The following is an 18,989-nucleotide window of genomic DNA, read 5'->3' on the forward strand; positions in this document are numbered from 1 at the left end:
AAAGTATCAGGATTTGCAGGCAGAAACGAGAGCAATGTGGAAGAAAGATGCCAAGACAGTTCCATTAGTAGTAGGAGCAGCGAGTCTTATAAAAAAATCTACAGTCGTATTTAGATACGTTACCAGTCCATGTAACTCAATACAAATTGCAGAAGGAGTCATTACTGGGCACATTGCGGGTGCTGTGAAGAGCACTTCTGGCTGACATCATAGACTGAAACTGTACTAGTTTCATGAACTTTAATCATACTTTGACTTCGGAAAGGGGTCCATTCCCATCATGGTATTAGAAATCCAAAAGATTTGGAGCAATTAAAAAGAGAGAAGCCTGACAGATGTTACAAGGTGCCAGAGGACAGTAAATTTCTTTTTAAATGTCCTCCTGCAGATCCTGCTTTTATCTCATTGTCTGCATATAGACCTTCTACTTCCATCTGATAAAGGCAGACAGATGATGGAGAGACTGGGTAAAAAGTATATACTTCATCTACACTGGCCTTCATGGTCATTAATTACCAAACACATATATCCAAATATATTTTGGACCTGCTCTGTCAGGGTTCACAGCTGCTGTCAGACCTTCCAGACTCTTCAGTCAAGGTTCAAATCTTCTCCCTCTTGACAGCCTCTTCCCAAATGACTTGCCATTCAGTAAAGTGCAGCTGTGATGCAGATGAAGTTTCTGCCAGATCTGCATCTGGCTCAGTCCGTAGAATATATTCTTGGCTTGAGGTTACAGTTCTTGCCTGATGATATCAAGGCAAAACTTGTGGATGCTCCTGTTGATAATTCTGTACTCATTGGAGCTAATGCTGCTGCCCTTTTCAAATCCCTTCAAGAAAAAGGGAAGGAGTTACAGGAACTTAAATCATATGTTTGTGTCCCCATTTCCTAGGTACCACAGGAATTAGCCTTCCAAGACACATTGTGAGGAAACAGTACCATACCCCCCCTTCCACTTCCAAGAAAGGGCCACACAAACAGAGCTCTTCCAAGACTCAGCCAGCCACTGCTCAAAAGCCCCCCTTTCCTGACAAACCAGGTAGTCTGTGACTACCTGCCCAGTCTTACAAATATTCCTCTTTCCAAGCACCTTTCTCACTCCCTTTCTTCTTGGACAAGCATTACTACAGACAAATGGGTACTTTCAGTTGTCCAAAACAGATGTTACATGGTTAGGAAGTCCATTCCACCCTTCATGGGTATCCCTCAACCCCCTCAAGACCAGCTTCCTCTTTTTCCCTCAGGTACTTCAGGACTGGATTTCACAGGGAACCATTCAAGAAGTCCCTTCCCAGCAAAGAGGAGGAGGGTTTCTAGTTCCCAGGAAGTAGTGTCCATGGAGACCCATCTTAGATGTGTCTCACCCAGCCTCTTCCTTCAAGTTCCCACCTTCTGCATGCTGTCCCTTCAAGCCTTGTTTCCACTTTTACTGCCTCAGATCTTTCTGGTTTCTCTGAACATCAAAGATGCATATCTTCATATCCCCATTCATCCCTTTTCAGGAAATACTTAAGTTTTTCTGTTGCTTCATCTCATTTTCAGTTCTACACTTTGCCCTTTGGACTCTCCATGGCCCCATGGGTATTCACAAAATGCTTGGCTCCTGTTATTGTCTTGTGCAGACTTCAAAGAATCCATGATTATCCTTACCTAAAAGACCTGCTCATTCAAGCAGCTCATTCAGAAATTCTGCTGGAGAATCTCCACACAACCATCAGCTTGCTTCTAAGCCTGGGGTTCACTGTCTGTTACAAGAAATCCTCCCTCATTCCTTCTCAGGACAAGGTCTTCCTGGGGTGCAGGATAAGGACAGATCTTATGGCATTTCTGCCCCTTCAGAAAGTGCAGCCTTCTCTAGCCTCCTTTCAGCAACTCCTACCACTCACTTCCTTGACAGCCAGGGAGTTTCTCAGACTTCTAGGATTCATGGAATCCATTATTCCCATGCTACCCTTGGCCAAACTCCACATGAGGAAATTCCAGTGGTATCTGAAATATCTCCGTTCCCAGCATGCACATCCTCTGAATTTTGTTCTTCCTTGTCCTTAGAAAGAACCGCGGTAGTGTTTTCAGCAAATTTTACTGAATCCAGGCTTCCCTCTGCAGCCTCCTCTTCCTGTGCAGGAGCTGTTCGCAGATGTCTGGGATGGGGAGCAACCTTGGGAAACCTGAAGGTCCAGGTTCTTTGGTCCCCCTGTATAAGGAAGGAACACACACAAACATCAGAGAAATAAGGGCTTTGATTTTTGATCTTTAAGCTTTACAATCTTTTCTTCTCTCAGGCCCCCCTGAAGCTGTTCACAGACAACATCACAGTCCTTTGGTATGTGAACAAACTGGGAGGAACAAAAGTCTTATCTGCTTTGCAGGTTTGCTGTTCAGGCTTGGGAGATTGATTCCCAATCAGAAGTTTCCTTACAAACAGTTTCCGTTCCTTCAGGTCAGAATGTTTGGCAGACGCTCTAAGCAGGTCCTTGACTCAATCCCACTAATGGATGTTCCACAGAGATGTGTTTCTGGACAGTCTCCACTGGTGGGGTACACCTCAAGTAGATCTTTTTGCCTCCCCTGTGAACAGACAATTCCCCAATTTTGTGCCAGTCCCAGGTCCTATGGTATGGAAGATGGATGCCTTTTCAGTATCTTGAAATGGGATGTTTCTTTACACATTCCCACTCTTCCCACTTATTCAGAAGGTTCTGCTGAAGATTCAGCAGGACATACCAAAAATCTTGTTGGTGACCCCCCTTTGGCCAAGACAGCACTGGTTTCCTCCTCTTCTGCATTTAGCCAAGGGCAGTCATCACAAGTTACCTCATAGGGTGGACCTTCTCACACAAGACAAGGGATCACTCATTCACCCACACTTAATCCTGAACCTAACTCGTTGAGGGATAAGCTTCTGATCCCTTTTCAACATCTTTTCTCTGAGGACGTGCTTCTAGTCCTGCAGGAGGCCAGGAAACCTAATACTAGGCGGTCTTACCTATCCAAATGGAAGAGGTTCTCCATCTGGTGTCTAAAGAAAGAGAGAAATGGGTGGATCCATTTTCAGTGTGTATCCCTCCAGTTTTATCTTTCTTGTGTGAGCTGCTTAAGGCCAGATTGGCTTATTCTTCCGTAAAAGCCCAAGCTGGGATTTGAGTTTTGTACTGGAAAAACTCACCCAAGTCCCCTTTGAGCCTGCTGTCACAGCTTCTTAAAGCATTGCACTTGGAAGACTGTGCTGCTGTTGGCCGTCAGTTCTGCCAGGAGAGTCTGAGAATGCCAAGCTTCATTTTCCACAGAGATAGGGTCTCTCTGCATACCAATCCCTCTTTCATGCTAAAGGTGGTTAATGTTTTGTCCCTTAACCAATCTATTAATTTACCTACCTTCCTTTCCTCACCTCAAAATTCCAGTGAAAGGGTGTTATATATACTTTGGATGTGTATAGACAACTCGGATTTTATCTAGATGAAACCAAGTCCTTTAGGAAATCAGAGAAACATTTTGTTTCCTTTCAACCCATGGGCTGTAGGAAAGCCTGTGTCAAAACAGACTAATTCTTCATGGATTTCAAAGGCCATTTCTTTCTTCTATGTTTTCCATGGTAAAACTCTTTCTTCCTCAGTGAAAGCTCATTCCACTAGTGCTGTTGCTTCATCTGGGGCCGTTTTCAAGGGCTTTGGATACTACTTCCATCTTGGAGGCATCTACATGGTCTTCTTTCCACACCTTTACCAACCATTACAAGCTAGATGGCATCTCCAGATCCAGAGGAGGTTTTGCCAGGACAATTATGCACAGTTTTGTGGAGACTTCTGTGTTCCATCCTCCCTTTCCTTTTTGTGAGCTTTAGTATTCTCCCTCATGTTGTGAATACTGCAACGTGGGAATAGAAGGACATCGATTAGTTGTGTAAAATCTTGCCATAACCATACCATGTTGTAGTATTCTATCCCACCCTCCTTTCCCCTTGGTCTTTGTATTTCTCTGGATTATAGTTTACTACTCCTTTTAATCCTTGGACTGGTGTTCTGATTGGGGCATTCACTTCTGAGGATGCTACTTGTGGACATCACTTTTATGGCTTACGCTCTCTGCTGCCTTGATGTGACGTCCCACATACCTTGCAGTAGTAAAAGTCTTTTGTATACTGGCTGGACATTCGGGTCACCTAGGCATAGAATACCTCATGTTATGTTGAAATTCATATAGTTGAGACCATATAATCAAGTTTCTGGAAACTCAAACTTAAAAAAAAAATACAAAAGTCTACCTTTTTTATGTTTTTGAAGGGGGGGAGCTCCCCTGCACCCCCCACACCCAACTCCAAGATCACACTGCAGTGAGGAAAAGGGTAGATTTCCAAGTCTTCACTGTACCATGATCTCCATTCAAAAGCTTTTGGTTTTCAAAAACCCAGTCATATGGTCTCTTAACCATGTGAATTTAGAGTTTGTGAAAACTCGATCATCTGATAAGGACCCGTATATAGTGCAATTGTGTATGCAAGGTTACCATGACAGTAGTTTTTAATAGATCACTATTGCTGTAGCCACATCCTCTCTCCATCCTCCTCTATTTTTTTTGTTTATTGTGTTGCCAGGGTATGTATGTACATACCTTTTTTTGGTTGTGTTTTTTTAGCATTTTTCTTTCAGTGATAGTGTCCCTTTTTGGGGCAAGAAAGCTCTGAGCATTTTGCATTCTACTTGAAATTTATACTGAGCTCCGCTCAAGCTCCTGACAGAACACATGGGAGGACCCTTTAACTTTGAAAAGCTGGCCAGTAACACTGGGGTAGAACCTCAATAGCTTAGGCTACTGCAACAGTGATCTTTTAAAACATCTGCTGTTATGGTAATTTTACTTAAACAGTTTTACTTTTGTTCATTTCCCTCCAAAAGAGTTACTTTTTAATCTGTATAAATAAAAATGAAAGAATTGTTTCAGTAAGTTCAGAAGGAAATCCCAGTGTCCCAGCAGAGATGTTGCTTGTTGCAACTCAGTTTTCCTCAGCCTGCAGCTGTTTTTTTAAGTTTTACCAGCTTTAGAGAATATTTTATTAGTTTACACTACACCTAACAGTCAATCTCCTGCACAAAAAAAGTCTAATAGATTATGCAGAGTATCTCAGACACACAAATATCTTTCTCTAATCCCAAATCGGATCCTTAAATTATTCCTTATATGCCAAACATTATTGTAAATGCTATCCCCATTCCTTCTGACTAGGATGTGAAAGGTTTTGATAGATTTGGGAAGAGATGTTTATTCTTCAGCTATATTAACTTTCAGAATTTTGAACTGACGTAATTGCATTGTTAAAATTTTACTGGCTTCTTTTGAGGATATGAGGAAAGTTGGCTGTTAACTTTCATTCTTCAGAGGTTAAAACTTTTCTAAATTCCTTAATACTTTTAAATTCTGAAGTGACTGAACGGTCTTTATAGTGCTGTTATGATTTTGCTGATGGTGTATCCAGAGCTGCTGTTCCGGGATCAATTGTGAGAAAATTTGCTTAGTTATGGTCTTTAAATTTACCACAAGATGTTAAAGCTGAATTTTTAAATTCTCCTCTTGACAAAGATGTATCGTTTGACCCTTCTGCTGTGGAGACCATTAAAAGATGTGATGAAAAATGAGAGGTGATTCAAGGGGTTACACAAACCTTTCATCCCTCCTTTTCAAAGATCATCAGTAACTTTTTTCCAGTTTAGGACCCTTGTATAGAAAACAGACAGTTTCAGCAAAGTACAAACAGAATTTTAAAAAGCAACTTTGAAGAGACTAATTTTCTTCAGCAAATTCCAACCCCATTTTGCCTGCTTTTTACAACCCTACCTGCAGTCACCTGTACTGGAAAAATAGCCTTTCTCCATTCCCTTGTTGGTTTAGTTCTTCGAATACTGTCTTCAACTGTGATAATCTCAGTGACAGTGGTAATGGTGGTTTTATTTAAGGACCTTCATCCAAAACCCTACTTTTTTTACTTCTCCTAATCTTGGTCTTCCAGGAATGAGATATGCTTCAGCCCTTTCACACAGTAATGAATATTGTCCTTCCCTCATTTACTTGGTTCAGAAGGGATACTGGAAGTCAGTGAGGGATGTATTCCCCCAAAGAAAGAAAAAAAGATGCCTTCACCCTTATTCTACCTTTTCCTCTAATGTTACAAAATTCAGTGAAGAAGCATCAGAATTCTAACTCATTACTGATGGCAGCCAAGAATCATGTGGTTTCAAGCTGTAATTTCCCTAGAGTTAGAAAAAGCTATTCTAATATGTAGGTCAGGTAAGTCCCTTCTCTTTTAGAGTTGTAGCCAGTTCCACTTCTAGGCTTGGGCACCCCATTTGGATCCTCTAATCCTGTCATCTCTATTGTGGAAATCTGTGAAGTGAATGAGTCTGCCAGAGCACCTGTCAGTCACCATCTGGGCAAGGCTTTATCCTGCACTCTCTCATTTGGTTATTTCACAGATGATCTAGATTACTTAAGGTGCTTGACTCCCTTGGGGTTTACTTACTGTATAGTCAGGGTGAATGTTTCAACCATCCCTGTGCATCACTGGCTTACGGAGAACAGAAATATGCTGCAGCACAATCTGGTTAAGGGGGTTCATAAGAAGATTTTGGCTACATTTAAGGAGCTCTTTTCCTTCTTGAGACTTACAAGTTTCAGTCCGCTAGTTCAGTGGCTGTGGAGTACTTTTCTTGGAAAACACTGTTTTTGGTGGCTGTCACCTCTGCCTACTTTGTCTGTGAGTAGCAGGCTCTTATCTGTGGGGGGGGGGGGGGGGGGGCATGTCTTTGGTGTTTCAGGAAGAATGAATTTCTCTTAAGAATAACAAATATTTTCTCCAAATTGTAGTTTCAAAACTGTTTAAATCATCTTACTCTTTTTTTTTTTTCCAGGACAGAATGCAAGGGAGAGAGCGCCTTCATACTGTGGGTGCGTGCACACAATCTACTCAGGTTTTATCTGAAGTGGATGGACTGTTTTGTGATGCCACTTTTCTCTATGGCACTGGCTAAGTTGTGTCTTACTGGTGCTAAGCAAAGCACTTTCTAAGTGGTTTGCTCTAATATGCTTTTTGTTACCAGGCAGCTACCATCAATTGGAAAATGTAGTTATTGAAGTCCAGTCCACCAAATATATGACTTTTAATTTTTTTTCCCCAAAAATGTTTTCCTTGTAGGCATTTTAGCTGTGGCCATTTAGTTGTCAGTTAATACCTGCAATACATATTTTTCTTTAGACTGTGATTTCACAACATGGACTTCCTTTGTCACTTTGTGGGCCCGTCTAGTTTTCTTTTTTGTTTTTGTCCTCTAAATTGTTTTCTTTAGAGTTTTAATTGTCATTGCTTTGAATTATTCATAGCAGTTGTGCACAGCAGAGAGACTTCAAAGTCAGATAATCCCAATCCCTCTGCAGTGACTACTTGTTAGACCTCCCACTATCCTCCTGTTTTACCTGAAGTATGCATCCAGCATCTGAGGATGGATTTTCTTGTAAAATAGGCAGATATTTCATTTTATATGCTGTGAGTTGGTGCATCTTTTATGTTGTCTTTGTGCTGAAATTATTGTGTACTAATAGCACACAAGTCCATGAACATGAAAGATAAAGAAGATTCAGAATCATAGCAAGCTAAGGATATCAGAAGAGAATCAGTCATGACTGCACAGGGGCCTTATTGCAAATAAACTAATACAGTAATTACATATCTGTGCTTTCTGTGTAGCATCCACTCAATTGAGACTGTTAGTATGCACCACTGAAAGCTTCCATGTTCCATGCTTAAAATCATCACTGTTGTAAATGTACTTGCACTGATTGGATCACGAGATATGTCAACCAGATGAGCTGTCTTTTTTTGAGTCATTTTTTTTTTTTACTCTGCATGATGACTGTCAGATCCTCATGCAGTCTAAAGCCATTATGCAAAAATTGTGGTTTTCCACTTTGGTCTGTATCCCATTACCCCTCAGTTGCCTGCTGCATAGTCTACCAAAAACAGGTGGTCTACTGCTTAGGTTCATAGGTTCATAGATTAATACTAAGCTAACTGCCCTTGCGAGCCATTTTTTAAGCCTAGCTAATTATCTCTTGTGAGATTCAAACCCTGCACCTTGTGTTTGTAAGGCAAACACCTTAACCATTAGGCCACCCTCCCAACCCCCTGTTTGCGTGCGTGCACTTCCAGATATGCATCATTCTAAATACAATGCAAAACATTCCTTAGCATTTCATGCATACACATTATTGTTATGCTTCTACTAGTGTTTGATAAGTGTCTTGAGTGCAGTGGGCATGGCAGCCATGAATAGCCTGCATTAGCTGTTCAGTCCCACCTTCTCTGTCTGTATTCTTTACTTCCAGGTAACAAATGGATCCCATGTCATCTAATCACAATCCGTACTTTATCTTCTCTGCACAGCAGCTATATTTTTTTTTTGCTCAGGACTATATATAACATTGACAGGTGTCACAAGTGCTGGTGTTTTAATCCTATGATTTGCCAGTGTAGAAGAGAGAACCTCAAGGTGTTTATCATCATCCATTGCTTAGTAGCAATAGAAAAGGCCCAGTCAAGGGATGGGACAGGAGGACTTGTTTTTAAAATCCATGCCAGGCTGTTGAAAGACAGAAGATGAGTGTTGTAGAGACCAGGACCGAATTTCCTGTATTGTTTGTCAATCATGCTTACTATGGCTTCATATTCTTCATCTGTGGGATTGTTGTCTGTTGTCAGAAGTATCTGATTTTGCTATTTCTTTGTGTATGAAAGGGAGACATGATCAGAGTAGTGTGTTCCATTAAATACTGTGCAAGAAGGATGCAGGAGTTTATCTGCTCCCTTGCTAACAGTGTTACCCCATAACTCTGGATGGAAGAAGCCCTTGTGTTTCTGCGATGCATTTCTGAGCCTGAACTGTAGCTCAAAGCATTGTTTCCCTTTATCTGTACCAAGTAGTTAGAATTTTCCAGTAGTGTGACGATGGTTCCCACAAACCATCCTGTAGCCATTGCCAGACTTTCAAGATCATGTGGATGAGATCTGACTTAGTTGTGGAACAGCATGCATGCAACAGTTTGGTTTGATATTAGCAAATTATATTTTGTGATGCCACCCCTAGGCTGCACTTACCCATCATGCATTTACTTGGCATTACAGTCATTATTTACAGACATGTGCCTTTTGCTACACCTTCATTTTCTTGCATAGAATGGTTCAAACTTTGGTCAAAAGACATCTCAGTTTCACCCAGTCAGTCCCCACTGTTACTTGTCTGATTGGATAGAGGTTGCTAGAGACTGAAAGGGTCAGTAAATATTTTGCCCTGCCATCTACCCACCCCCCCCAACATCTGAAGACTCTTTGGTTGGATATACCATTAGCCATATGAAATTCACTGTGGAGTCCATTGTTCTTCCTCAGAATTCTTTCATTGCACATCCTTGGGTGGGACTCCTGGATTATCTCTACATTGGAGCTTGTTATTGCATAGGCCATGTTTGCTGCTTGGATGTACACAGATAGGAATATTTTGTCACGTATGGAAGGCAGACTGGTTGCCAAGCCATCACATGAACCTTTGTTCTTAGTAGACATCTCCAATCCCTTTGTTATTTTTTCTGTTCTTTTTTATTTTCAGTAGCTTTGCACTTAGTGTTTTTCCTGACATTAAGTCAAAAGCTGTGGATACATTTAACAGACGAACTGCTTTTTTTCCCCTTAAAGTTGAAACACTGAACAAGTTAGACTCGTCATGTGAAAGTGGAGCCAAGAGTTTGGCAACTGCCAAACAGACCATATCCACCATTTGGATTTTTATTTATTTATTTATTTACCAGAAGAGTAATATATCCTTGCCAGTACTGTAATATGACATTCCATTTTATGTTTTGTCAGGATAATGCATGACATCTTCAACGTATGTTTTAGAAATGTGCCCACTGTGGATATCTTTGCTAGGTTTACTTCATTATTGCATGTTTTCCTGTTACCATAGTTTGGACAGCCATCCCACTGCAAGGGCCTCTTTTAGAAGGGTATTCAGTGCATGCTTGCCTTGAGGTTCACTACATGTCCTTCAAACTCCTTCTGTCCCTTGGGAATTTTACAGCACTACTTGTAATTCTTTCAAAGTGCTTCAGTTACTATATATGGGCTTCTGAAGTAATATAAAATATATGTGCTGTTACTCATTGTGTCATTTAGTCTTTGGGAGTCTTTCTGCAGTATTCTTTGTCTAGTATTTTCATTACTTTCCTCCCTCTGTTCCCTTTCATTCAGTTTCCCCAGCTGCTTCATTATGGAAGATGGACCTCTTTTAAGTACACTTACCATTGTCTCTTCCTGTGGATGTTACCCTATTTGTAAGTGCAGTTTAAGAACTAGACACTCTAGGAGAGCACAGTACAGATACGCCTAAAAGTTCCATCTACTACAAAGGGATAACTTTGAAGATCATTTGATATTGTGAGTTCTTATGCATTATTTACTGTCAGCATTCCACATAATTGCATTTTTTTTTCATAAGTTCTTAGGTTGTTACTAAACTAACGACCACTAGGGCGCTTACAGTCTTAGCCATACTCTCCAGACAATTTGAGTCCCAAGTATCAAGTTAGTAGGCAGGTAGCTAAGGATTTGTAGAGGGTGTTAGGATAATACTTTTCTTATTTACAGCCTCAGTCCATATGAGCAATGGGGGCTAGACTGGGTAAATTTGTGATTTCCCATCCAGTTGTCAAGGTTTTGCTTGAATAGGGGCAAGAGTGAACTCTGTTTTCATGGGTGGTAAGCCAATTCCATAGTGAGGAGATCCTTTGGGACACACATCTGTCTCTCCAGCACGTTCTGTTTATGTCACAAGCAAAGTTCAGATCCTTGGATCTAGTGTTTTTAGTGCTATTTTTGTGCATGTGTAACAGATCAATTAGTACTGGGTCTGAGGAAGCCCTGTAAGCCAGGCAAATATCCCCTGTTAACAGCTCGTAAGCAGCCCATAGGAGAGTGAATACAGAGACAGAGCCTTTAGCCGATTAGTGTAGGACAGGGTATTTATGCTCTGAATTCCCCTGGTGAGAAACCTTTGTGGACGTTGCAACTGTTATAAATGTCTGGTTAGATAAATTCCAAAGAGGGCATCGTATTCAATGATAGGCTTGATGACACCCAAGTAGAGTGGTATTATAATTTACTTGGACCTGGATGCTATACCCTTACATATAAATTGAATGTCATAGAATGATTTTCTTATTATCATGGCTACATGCTGGTCAAAGGCCAGATTGTTGTCTACATATGTTTGCAGATCCCTTACCACTGGGTCAACGCTTAGGGAAGTTTTAGCGATGGAGTAATTAACTTGCGTTGACAATTTCCCAAAGGGCATTATAATACATTTTTGTATTGAGGTTTTAGCCATAGCTTTGGCAGCAGTCATTTCTGTGTCAAAACCATTTGCAATATGTTTGTGTCTTGGGCGAATGTATAATAGCTCCCAGTTTACAGTCATTTGCAATTTTGGTGAGACCAGGGCCTTTACTTTTAATGTTTGCCTTGACTTCTGAGAAGTAGATGCCAAACTGAAGAGGGCCCAGCATGGAGCCCTGGGATACTCCACTGGGAACCGGTCTCTTAGTTGTGGTGGTCACACCAACGCTGACTTCTTGGGTCCTGCCTGCGAGCCATCTGGCAATCCAGTGAGTTATGTAAGGTTTTACACCTAGTTCAGAGACCTTGTCATTAATGCCTGAGTGGGATATTGTATCAAATGCCTTAGCCAGGTCAAGATGCATTGTGTGCACTGTTGTACTCTCATTCGTTGTCTCGGTGAACCTCTCAAAAACTCTACCAGGTTAAGTAGGCTTGACCTTCCTTTAATAAAGCCAAATTGGGATGGGTCCAGTGTCTGTAGGTTGCCAATGTCCTTATTTTTTATCATTTCCATGATAATTTGTGCCATGGCTTGCATATTAGAGTTGTTAGGCTAATGGGTCTATAGCTCTGTGGGTCATATGATGGTCTGCCCTTGTGGAAGGGAATGACAATTGCGGTCCTCCATTCACTTGGACTGTAATCTGTTTTAAGGCTGTAGTTGACCTGTCACAACCATTTGGGGCATTCTTCAAGTTTTAGACTGTTCAGCAGGCAACCAGGGATGTTATCAGGACCCATGGAGGTGGTGTTCTTGGCTTTAGCGTGTGCTGCCAGCACCTGGTCCCTGCTGATTGCTGGGGGAAGTATGTTCATAGGATCGTAGGAGGTTACTAGGCTAATGGCCCTAGGGACCTTACAAGCCTAGCCAAGTACAACCCCTTTTCCCAAGAATATCAGGGTATTAAGCAACACTAGGTCAACAACTACTGCCCCTTTCCAAGAGGGACGCAGGTGAAGTTTATCATATCTCCATAAGTATGGTATTTTTGAACCAGTTCATGCATGAATGTGCATTGTTAACTGCTGCAGGTTTTGTTTTTTTTATGCCAAAAAGAATGAAACCATCTCACAATTTTCATAACACTACAATGTTTTTTTCTGAACCTATAAAGTAGAAAAAAAATTATCAACAGCAGATAAAGCTAACATTTCTTGATTATTGCACCAGTTACATCATTGAATTTGCAAATCCCCATTTTCTTTGCTAAGGGGTCTAAATATAAAGCAGATAAACTGTAAAGATGGATTCCCTTCATAAGTTTAAAGTTTCAAAACTTCTAACTGCAAATTTGGAGGGGATTTCATCTGGTGGAACTGGTAGTGTGGGGCGAAGTTGGAGCTGAATTTATCAGCCAGTTAATTTACCATGACATCCTGATATGTGTAATTGATACCATTCACCATCAGTTCAGTTTGGATGTAACCAAAGAAGGCCTTCTCATTGTTCTTAGCCTGCGAGGCTATCCTGACCTCATAGTTGGCCTTGTAAGACTTAATTAGACCGCTTAGATTCTTGTTTAGTTGTATAAGAGAGCATTTGTCTTTAAGGGAGTTGCTATTCATGATTTTGGCCATGAGTTTTCTTCTTTTATCATATACTCTGCGTAGGTGAGATTGTACTAGTGGGTTTTTTTAGTGTTTGTTTTGGGTTTATTTCTGGTAGGGCTCTATGCAGCCATTCACATGTTTGTATAGTGACTTCAAATAATTCTGCATAGGTAGTTGTGGTCTTGAGGCTGGGAGGGAGCCCTGAATTTTGACAAACTGTCACTTAATAGGATGTAGTTTGCCTTTGAATAGTTCATATGTAATACTGGATTAGCTGAATTTTCTGGGTTAATTTTTACTTCAAATAAAGACAGCTTTTTTGATCTGATCTCACTGGTGAAAACGTGACATTGAGTGGGGTTGATACTCTCTCATGTTGGTGAGTACCAGATCCAGTGTGTTTGAGCCTCTAGTTAAAGTGTGCATGATCTGTTCCAGGGGTGTTGTGTTAATAAAGTCCAGCAAGGATTGTGCCTGTGAGTTTGGGACAGTTCACTTTTCCTATTGTACAGAGGGATAGTTAGTCACCCATGAACAGAGTTCTTGGTTGGAAGGTGAGCACCTCTAGTAGGTTTAAGAGTCATGAGACTAGAAGCATAGATGGTGACCTGTAGCTAGAGTTGATATGCTGAGGGGACCTTACCAGTGGTGACTTGCATGTGGATGAGCTCCATGTTATCATCCTGTTTAAGCAGTTTGGAGGTTTGTTGCTAACATAGATCAAAACACCTCCACCTTTGCCCCCTGTCTGCCCTGTTTTTGGTCTAAATGCATGGAAGCCACCGTAGCCTTGCACTTCTGGAGTACTTTCTATGGCTTTAAACCAAATTTTGTTCATGGCATAGATGTCTGGATCCCCCAGAATGAGGAGGACTAGAAGGGTGTGGATTTTTTCATTTAGGCTCCAAGCACTGAGCAGTAACACCTTAAAGTTGCTTGAAGACTTTTTCAGTATGTTGGTAGGTTTGTCTTTTTGGCATAGACTAAAAAGGCTCTAAGGGGGTAGGTGAAGTTTTAGCCAATATTCAAAATCCTAAGGAGGACAGGTGCATCCCATCCTTGGTAAAGCAGCATGGTCTTTTGACCATGTTCTCCCATGCTGACAAATATTAGATCCCCCTGGAGTGACACCAGAAACTAAGCCAGTTATTAAAATCAATCATTTTATGTCTGTACTGTTGCATCATCTTTGGTGAAGGTAGAGTGCTGCTCAATGCAAGACTCATACCTATCTGTGACATATATTCCGAGAGATCATTTGTGCTATAATATGGCAGACTTGACAGTTTTTTGTTCAGAGACCTAAAATGAATATAAAAAGAATGTGTGATTTAACATAAACTTGTTGACATGCATCTCTTTATTCCTTCAGGTTTAAAGTCTCAGTCGAAGAGGGCTGTTGCATCGACACCCCCACGCCCTCCATCAAGACGAGGTAGAGTGGCTGCTGACAAGCTAGCAAATACTTCCTCAGGGGCCGAATCTGCCAACAAGACCATCAGTGTCCCAGTCTTTCACCTTTATCACAAATTCTTACCAGGTGAGTCTTCCCTAGGGTTTTGGTGAATTCTTCTGCGTGTACCCTGACATTACACTTACATGTATTCATCCTTTACAAATGATGTATCTTCTTGCTGGTAGTCTCATTCAGAAGGTTCCAGCTACAACTTCCACATGATTTGTATTCCAGCTAATAACTTCCACATGATTTTTATTTTAATAAGATGTTCCATTTGGTACATCTGACATTTGAAGGTGGTATTCCATGTCCTCATTTTTTTTTCTTGTGTTGCTTAGAGTATCCATCGCATTGCCATAGTTTTCTCAGAACTTGTTTACCCAGGGCTATTTGACGTATGTATTATTGTGTTTTTTCTTAGTTTTTAGATGTTACATTGAAATCTTTAGCAGTACTAATATTTCATTAATAAACTAGAACAAATGCATCAAGGCTGTGATGGGGATTTGTATGTGTGTGGTCTCTCTTTTTTTATTTTCATTTTTCAAGAAATATTCTGTAGATGGTGGGCACTTTAAAAATAAGAAAGAAAAGTATATGGATTTTTTTCTGCTCTTTTCAATTGTATGAGAAATGCCATAGAGGCTAGTCTTCATTCCTCAGGTAATTGGCAGGTTCCATAGAGAGAAATATTCCATTAGGGGTGCCACAAGCAGTTTTGTCTTCTGCTGTCTTTGATTTTGGTGTTTTATTGAGAATCCTTCAGGACTGTGATACCAAAAAAACTCTTCAAGTTGATGATTATTGACTCCTCTATACCTTTCAAGCTTGGCACCCTGTTTTCTCTGTCCCCAGTACAGCCAGTCCTGACAAAAAGCTTTTTTTTTCAAACACCTTTATTGAATTATCACTTGTGACATAGGCAAATTTGCATTCATATAAAAGTAATCAAACTATATTAACATAAACATTATACTTCACATATAATGCTATATATGTCATATAATTTAAATAATATTACATAAATATTCAATTCTTGCTTCTTTTTTAAACAAGCAACATCTTCATTAAACCGTCACTTACTACAGAGGCAATCATACATTTAAATAAGTGAAAATAAACCACACCAACACAATCCTAGTCGCAAGCATTTTACATCACAAACCATACTGACACACTCCCATTTGCAAACATTATGCATCACTTATAATCTACCCAGTCTTTCTCACTCAAACATTACATAGCTCATTTAAGTCCTGCTGCCTTTTAGGCCTCATTCATCCCGTGTATGTATTGTTCCCACATTTCTCTTTTTTTTCCTATGTAGTTTGCTCTACCCTTTTCTAAAGATCTCAGTTCCAGTTGTTTTAGCTCTGTTACTATATTCACTACTTCCAGTATACTGGGTTTAGATTTTGATTTCCATTTTCTAGTAATTGCTGATGTTAAGTTGTCTATCTCGCCTTCATTCTTGCTGGATGGGTTCGGAGCCGACCTCGGCTCCGACTCGGCCACTCTAAAAGCTCGAGAGTTGGTTCCACCGGCTCGAGGCTGCCCCTATATCCCACAATGCTAGGCGTGAATTACCTCAGATCTCGTTTGCCGCTACAGCGATCGAGGTGTTTTTCTACCGGCTCCAGGTTAGTCAAAGTTAGATTAGTTTAATAACTTTAAACTTACGCTAGCTTAGTTTATTTCTCTTTTACCCTTAGTGTAGTGGATATTATCCCTTCTACTTTTTTATCCAGCCCCTTTTTTTTCTCAAGAACTATTAAGTTCTTTCCCTAGGCCTTCGGGCCCTTCCTTCCCTCCCTTAGGGTGTGTATGTGTTTTGGTTAGGATATATTTAACTTAACTTACCTTTCAGAAGTTTTGTTTTAAATAATTCTACTTAGACTTCTATCAGTGTAATCTGTGTGTGTGTGTTTCTGTGTGTGATTACACTTCGGTTCCTTGAGTATGTCCAAGGATTCAAAGGTCTCAGGCTTCAAGAAGTGTGACTCGTGCTGTCAGAAAATGTCTCTGGCAGACGGTCACACTTCTTGTGTGTATTGCCTGGGACCTTTACACCTGCAGGACTCTTGTGCTGTATGCCATGGCTTCAGCCCTAGAGTCCTGCAGGAAAGAAGAAACAAACTCATGTTAAGGGGTTTGCTTAAGCCTGAAGGTTCCCTTTCTGTTACATCGGGGAAACCTTCTAAGGCTTCCAAGACCTCGGCTCCAGCTTCAGAGTCGAGGCCTAGGGCTTCGAAGCCTGCTGCTTCATCGGCTCCGGCTGGAGCCGATGAGTCTTTGACTACAGTATCTGTGGTTCCCTCGGCTCCGGCCGGAGCCGAGGCATTAGAGATTCCTGGGTCGGCTCCGATCAGACCATCGGAGCCGACATCTAGAAAGAGATCGAGGTCACCGTCCCTTGGCTCCGTTCATTCGGCTCCAGCGTCTCCCTTGCTGTCTGAACGGAGCCACAGATCTCACTCCTCCAGGTCATCTAGGCTCTCAGATCACGACCTCCAGAGGGTAGTGAGTCGACTTTTAAAGTCCGAGGCACTGGCCCAAATGCTGCAGAGCCCGACTCATCAGTCGATGCCTCAACTTATTCCTATAAATATTCCTCCTCCGACTCCTTTGAGTTCGGAGCTGGGGCGTCTCGGGACCGAGACTGTGGTAGCGTCGGAGCCGATACAATTGTCTTCGGCTCCGTCGTCGGCTCCGATTTCTTCTTTTGAAGAATCTCAGCGCCGGGCTTCCCTCGTCGGCGAGTGGCATCGGACCCTTGTCCGACCCCCCTCTCCCTCTCGGTGCTTCGGCGCTGGTGAGTTCGGCTCCGACATCGGCCTCGGAGCCATCTCTGTCGGTGCCGAGGGAGGTTCTCAGCTTCTCGGAGCGGGGACCTCTGGCTCTGCCAGACAGGGGTGCGTTCGAGGTCATGCGGAGTGTGTTGGAACCTTGTTCGACTCCACAGTCGGCTCCGTCCGCCCCTCCCTCTTCGGTGCCTTTGGTTATGTCGACTCACTCCCTCATCCCAGACCGCAGAGAGCCAGCTCCTCAAGAATCCCCTGTGGGGATCTCATCTTCTTCGAGGCCTCCCTGAATTGGCAGGGGAGCCCCTAGGAAGAGAAAGTGTAAGAGGAAGCACATAGACTCACCTGAGTCTGTCACCTCTGACACAGATTTAGAGGATTCCGAGGGTTCCCCACGTTCCCCGTCTGAAGATGTCTCCTTCGCAGACATTCTAGAGATCCTGAAACAGAGGGGAAATTGGCCAGCCCTTAACCCTTCGGAGGATGAATCTGTGTATCTTGAGGCGTTTGGCTCTCGCCCTTCCACCTCCTGGGTGTCCCCCCCTTTGATCCCCTCATGCAGGTGGTGGCAAAGAAGGCCTGGACGGCTCCTGATTCAGTGGACCCTACCCCCAGGAGACCTTCCAAATTTATAACAGCACCAACTGACAAACAATTTCTCACAAAAGGTGTTTCTGTGGATGCTATGGTGGTAGCTGCTGCCACCAAGAAGGAACTAGCTGATCCTTCAGTGCCTGTTCATCCCCCTAACAAAGAATCTAGGTCTATGGACAGGTATGGGAAGTGGATGTTCTCGTCAGCGACCTTTGCAATGCGTTCGCTGAACTACCTATGCCATTTCACCCGTCTCCAGAGAGACTTGATCAAGGAAGCGAGTGAGATGTTGAAGGATACTACAGCTGCAGATTTTCAGGACAAAATGAACACCCAGCTGACTACCCTTAATTCGATAGCTAACTCCTCCATGCGCCTCCTTTCATATGCGGCTGATGGAGCGAGTAGGGCCGCAGGGACAGGTGTTGCCTTACGCTGGCATGCCTGGATGCGACTATGCAATTTTGCGGACCCTTTAAAACCGTCTTTCACTAACTCCCCGTTCGATGGATCATCTCTCTTTGGTCCTCAAGTGAAAGAAACCTTGACTAGGTGCGAGACGGATGGCAAAACTCTATCTGCCGTCGGAGTCCGTTTTTCTACTCCTTCTAGACCTTACCCCAAAGGCCAGAAAAGTGGGAAAATGTGGTTCCAAACAATCTCAAGGGAATTTGCCTGACGACAGAGTCGGTTCCCTCCAGAGGCAGAGGAGGGAACAATAATGGTAGACGTCGCCCTAGAGGCAGAGGGGGCCCGCAGAACCAGGGCAATCGAGAAACCTTTTCCGATAAGCCCTTTCAGCATCCCTGAGGTGTTGCCCGACTGTCCACCTTCGGAGGCAGTCGGGGGAAGATTGTCACTGTACCCAGAAGCCTGGCTATCCCTGACTCAAGACAAGTGGGTACAGTCCATCATTTCTGAAGGCTATTCCATTCCCTTCGTTCGCATCCCAAACCAATCAAAAAAATCCCTTCCAGATGTTCCACCCGCTCAAAGGGATCTTGCAGCTTTGGAAATTTCAAAGCTGCTTGCAAAAAGAGCAATTCAACCAGTTCCAGCAGACCAACTAGGATCCGGAATCTACTCCAGGTTCTTTTTAGTTCCAAAGAAAACAGGGGACTGGAGACCAATTTTGGATCTCAGT

General features: G+C 42.3%; 1 protein-coding gene across 8 annotated transcripts in view; it reads left to right on the top strand.

Annotated features, from left to right (window-relative positions):
- Positions 1 to 18,989, top strand: part of BIRC6 (baculoviral IAP repeat containing 6) — a 4,524,268-nt gene that overhangs the window by 3,796,709 nt on the left and 708,570 nt on the right. For all 8 annotated transcript variants that reach the window (XM_044058419.1, XM_044058463.1, XM_044058448.1 and 5 more), the window contains exon 59: positions 14,364 to 14,531. In XM_044058419.1, coding sequence (XP_043914354.1) covers positions 14,364 to 14,531 — 168 coding nt within the window. The remainder of the gene's footprint in view (positions 1 to 14,363; positions 14,532 to 18,989) is intronic.

Source organism: Protopterus annectens, chromosome 1.part2, assembly GCF_019279795.1.
Source record: "Protopterus annectens isolate FY-2018-M chromosome 1.part2, PAN1.0, whole genome shotgun sequence".
Taxonomy (NCBI): domain Eukaryota; kingdom Metazoa; phylum Chordata; order Ceratodontiformes; family Protopteridae; genus Protopterus; species Protopterus annectens.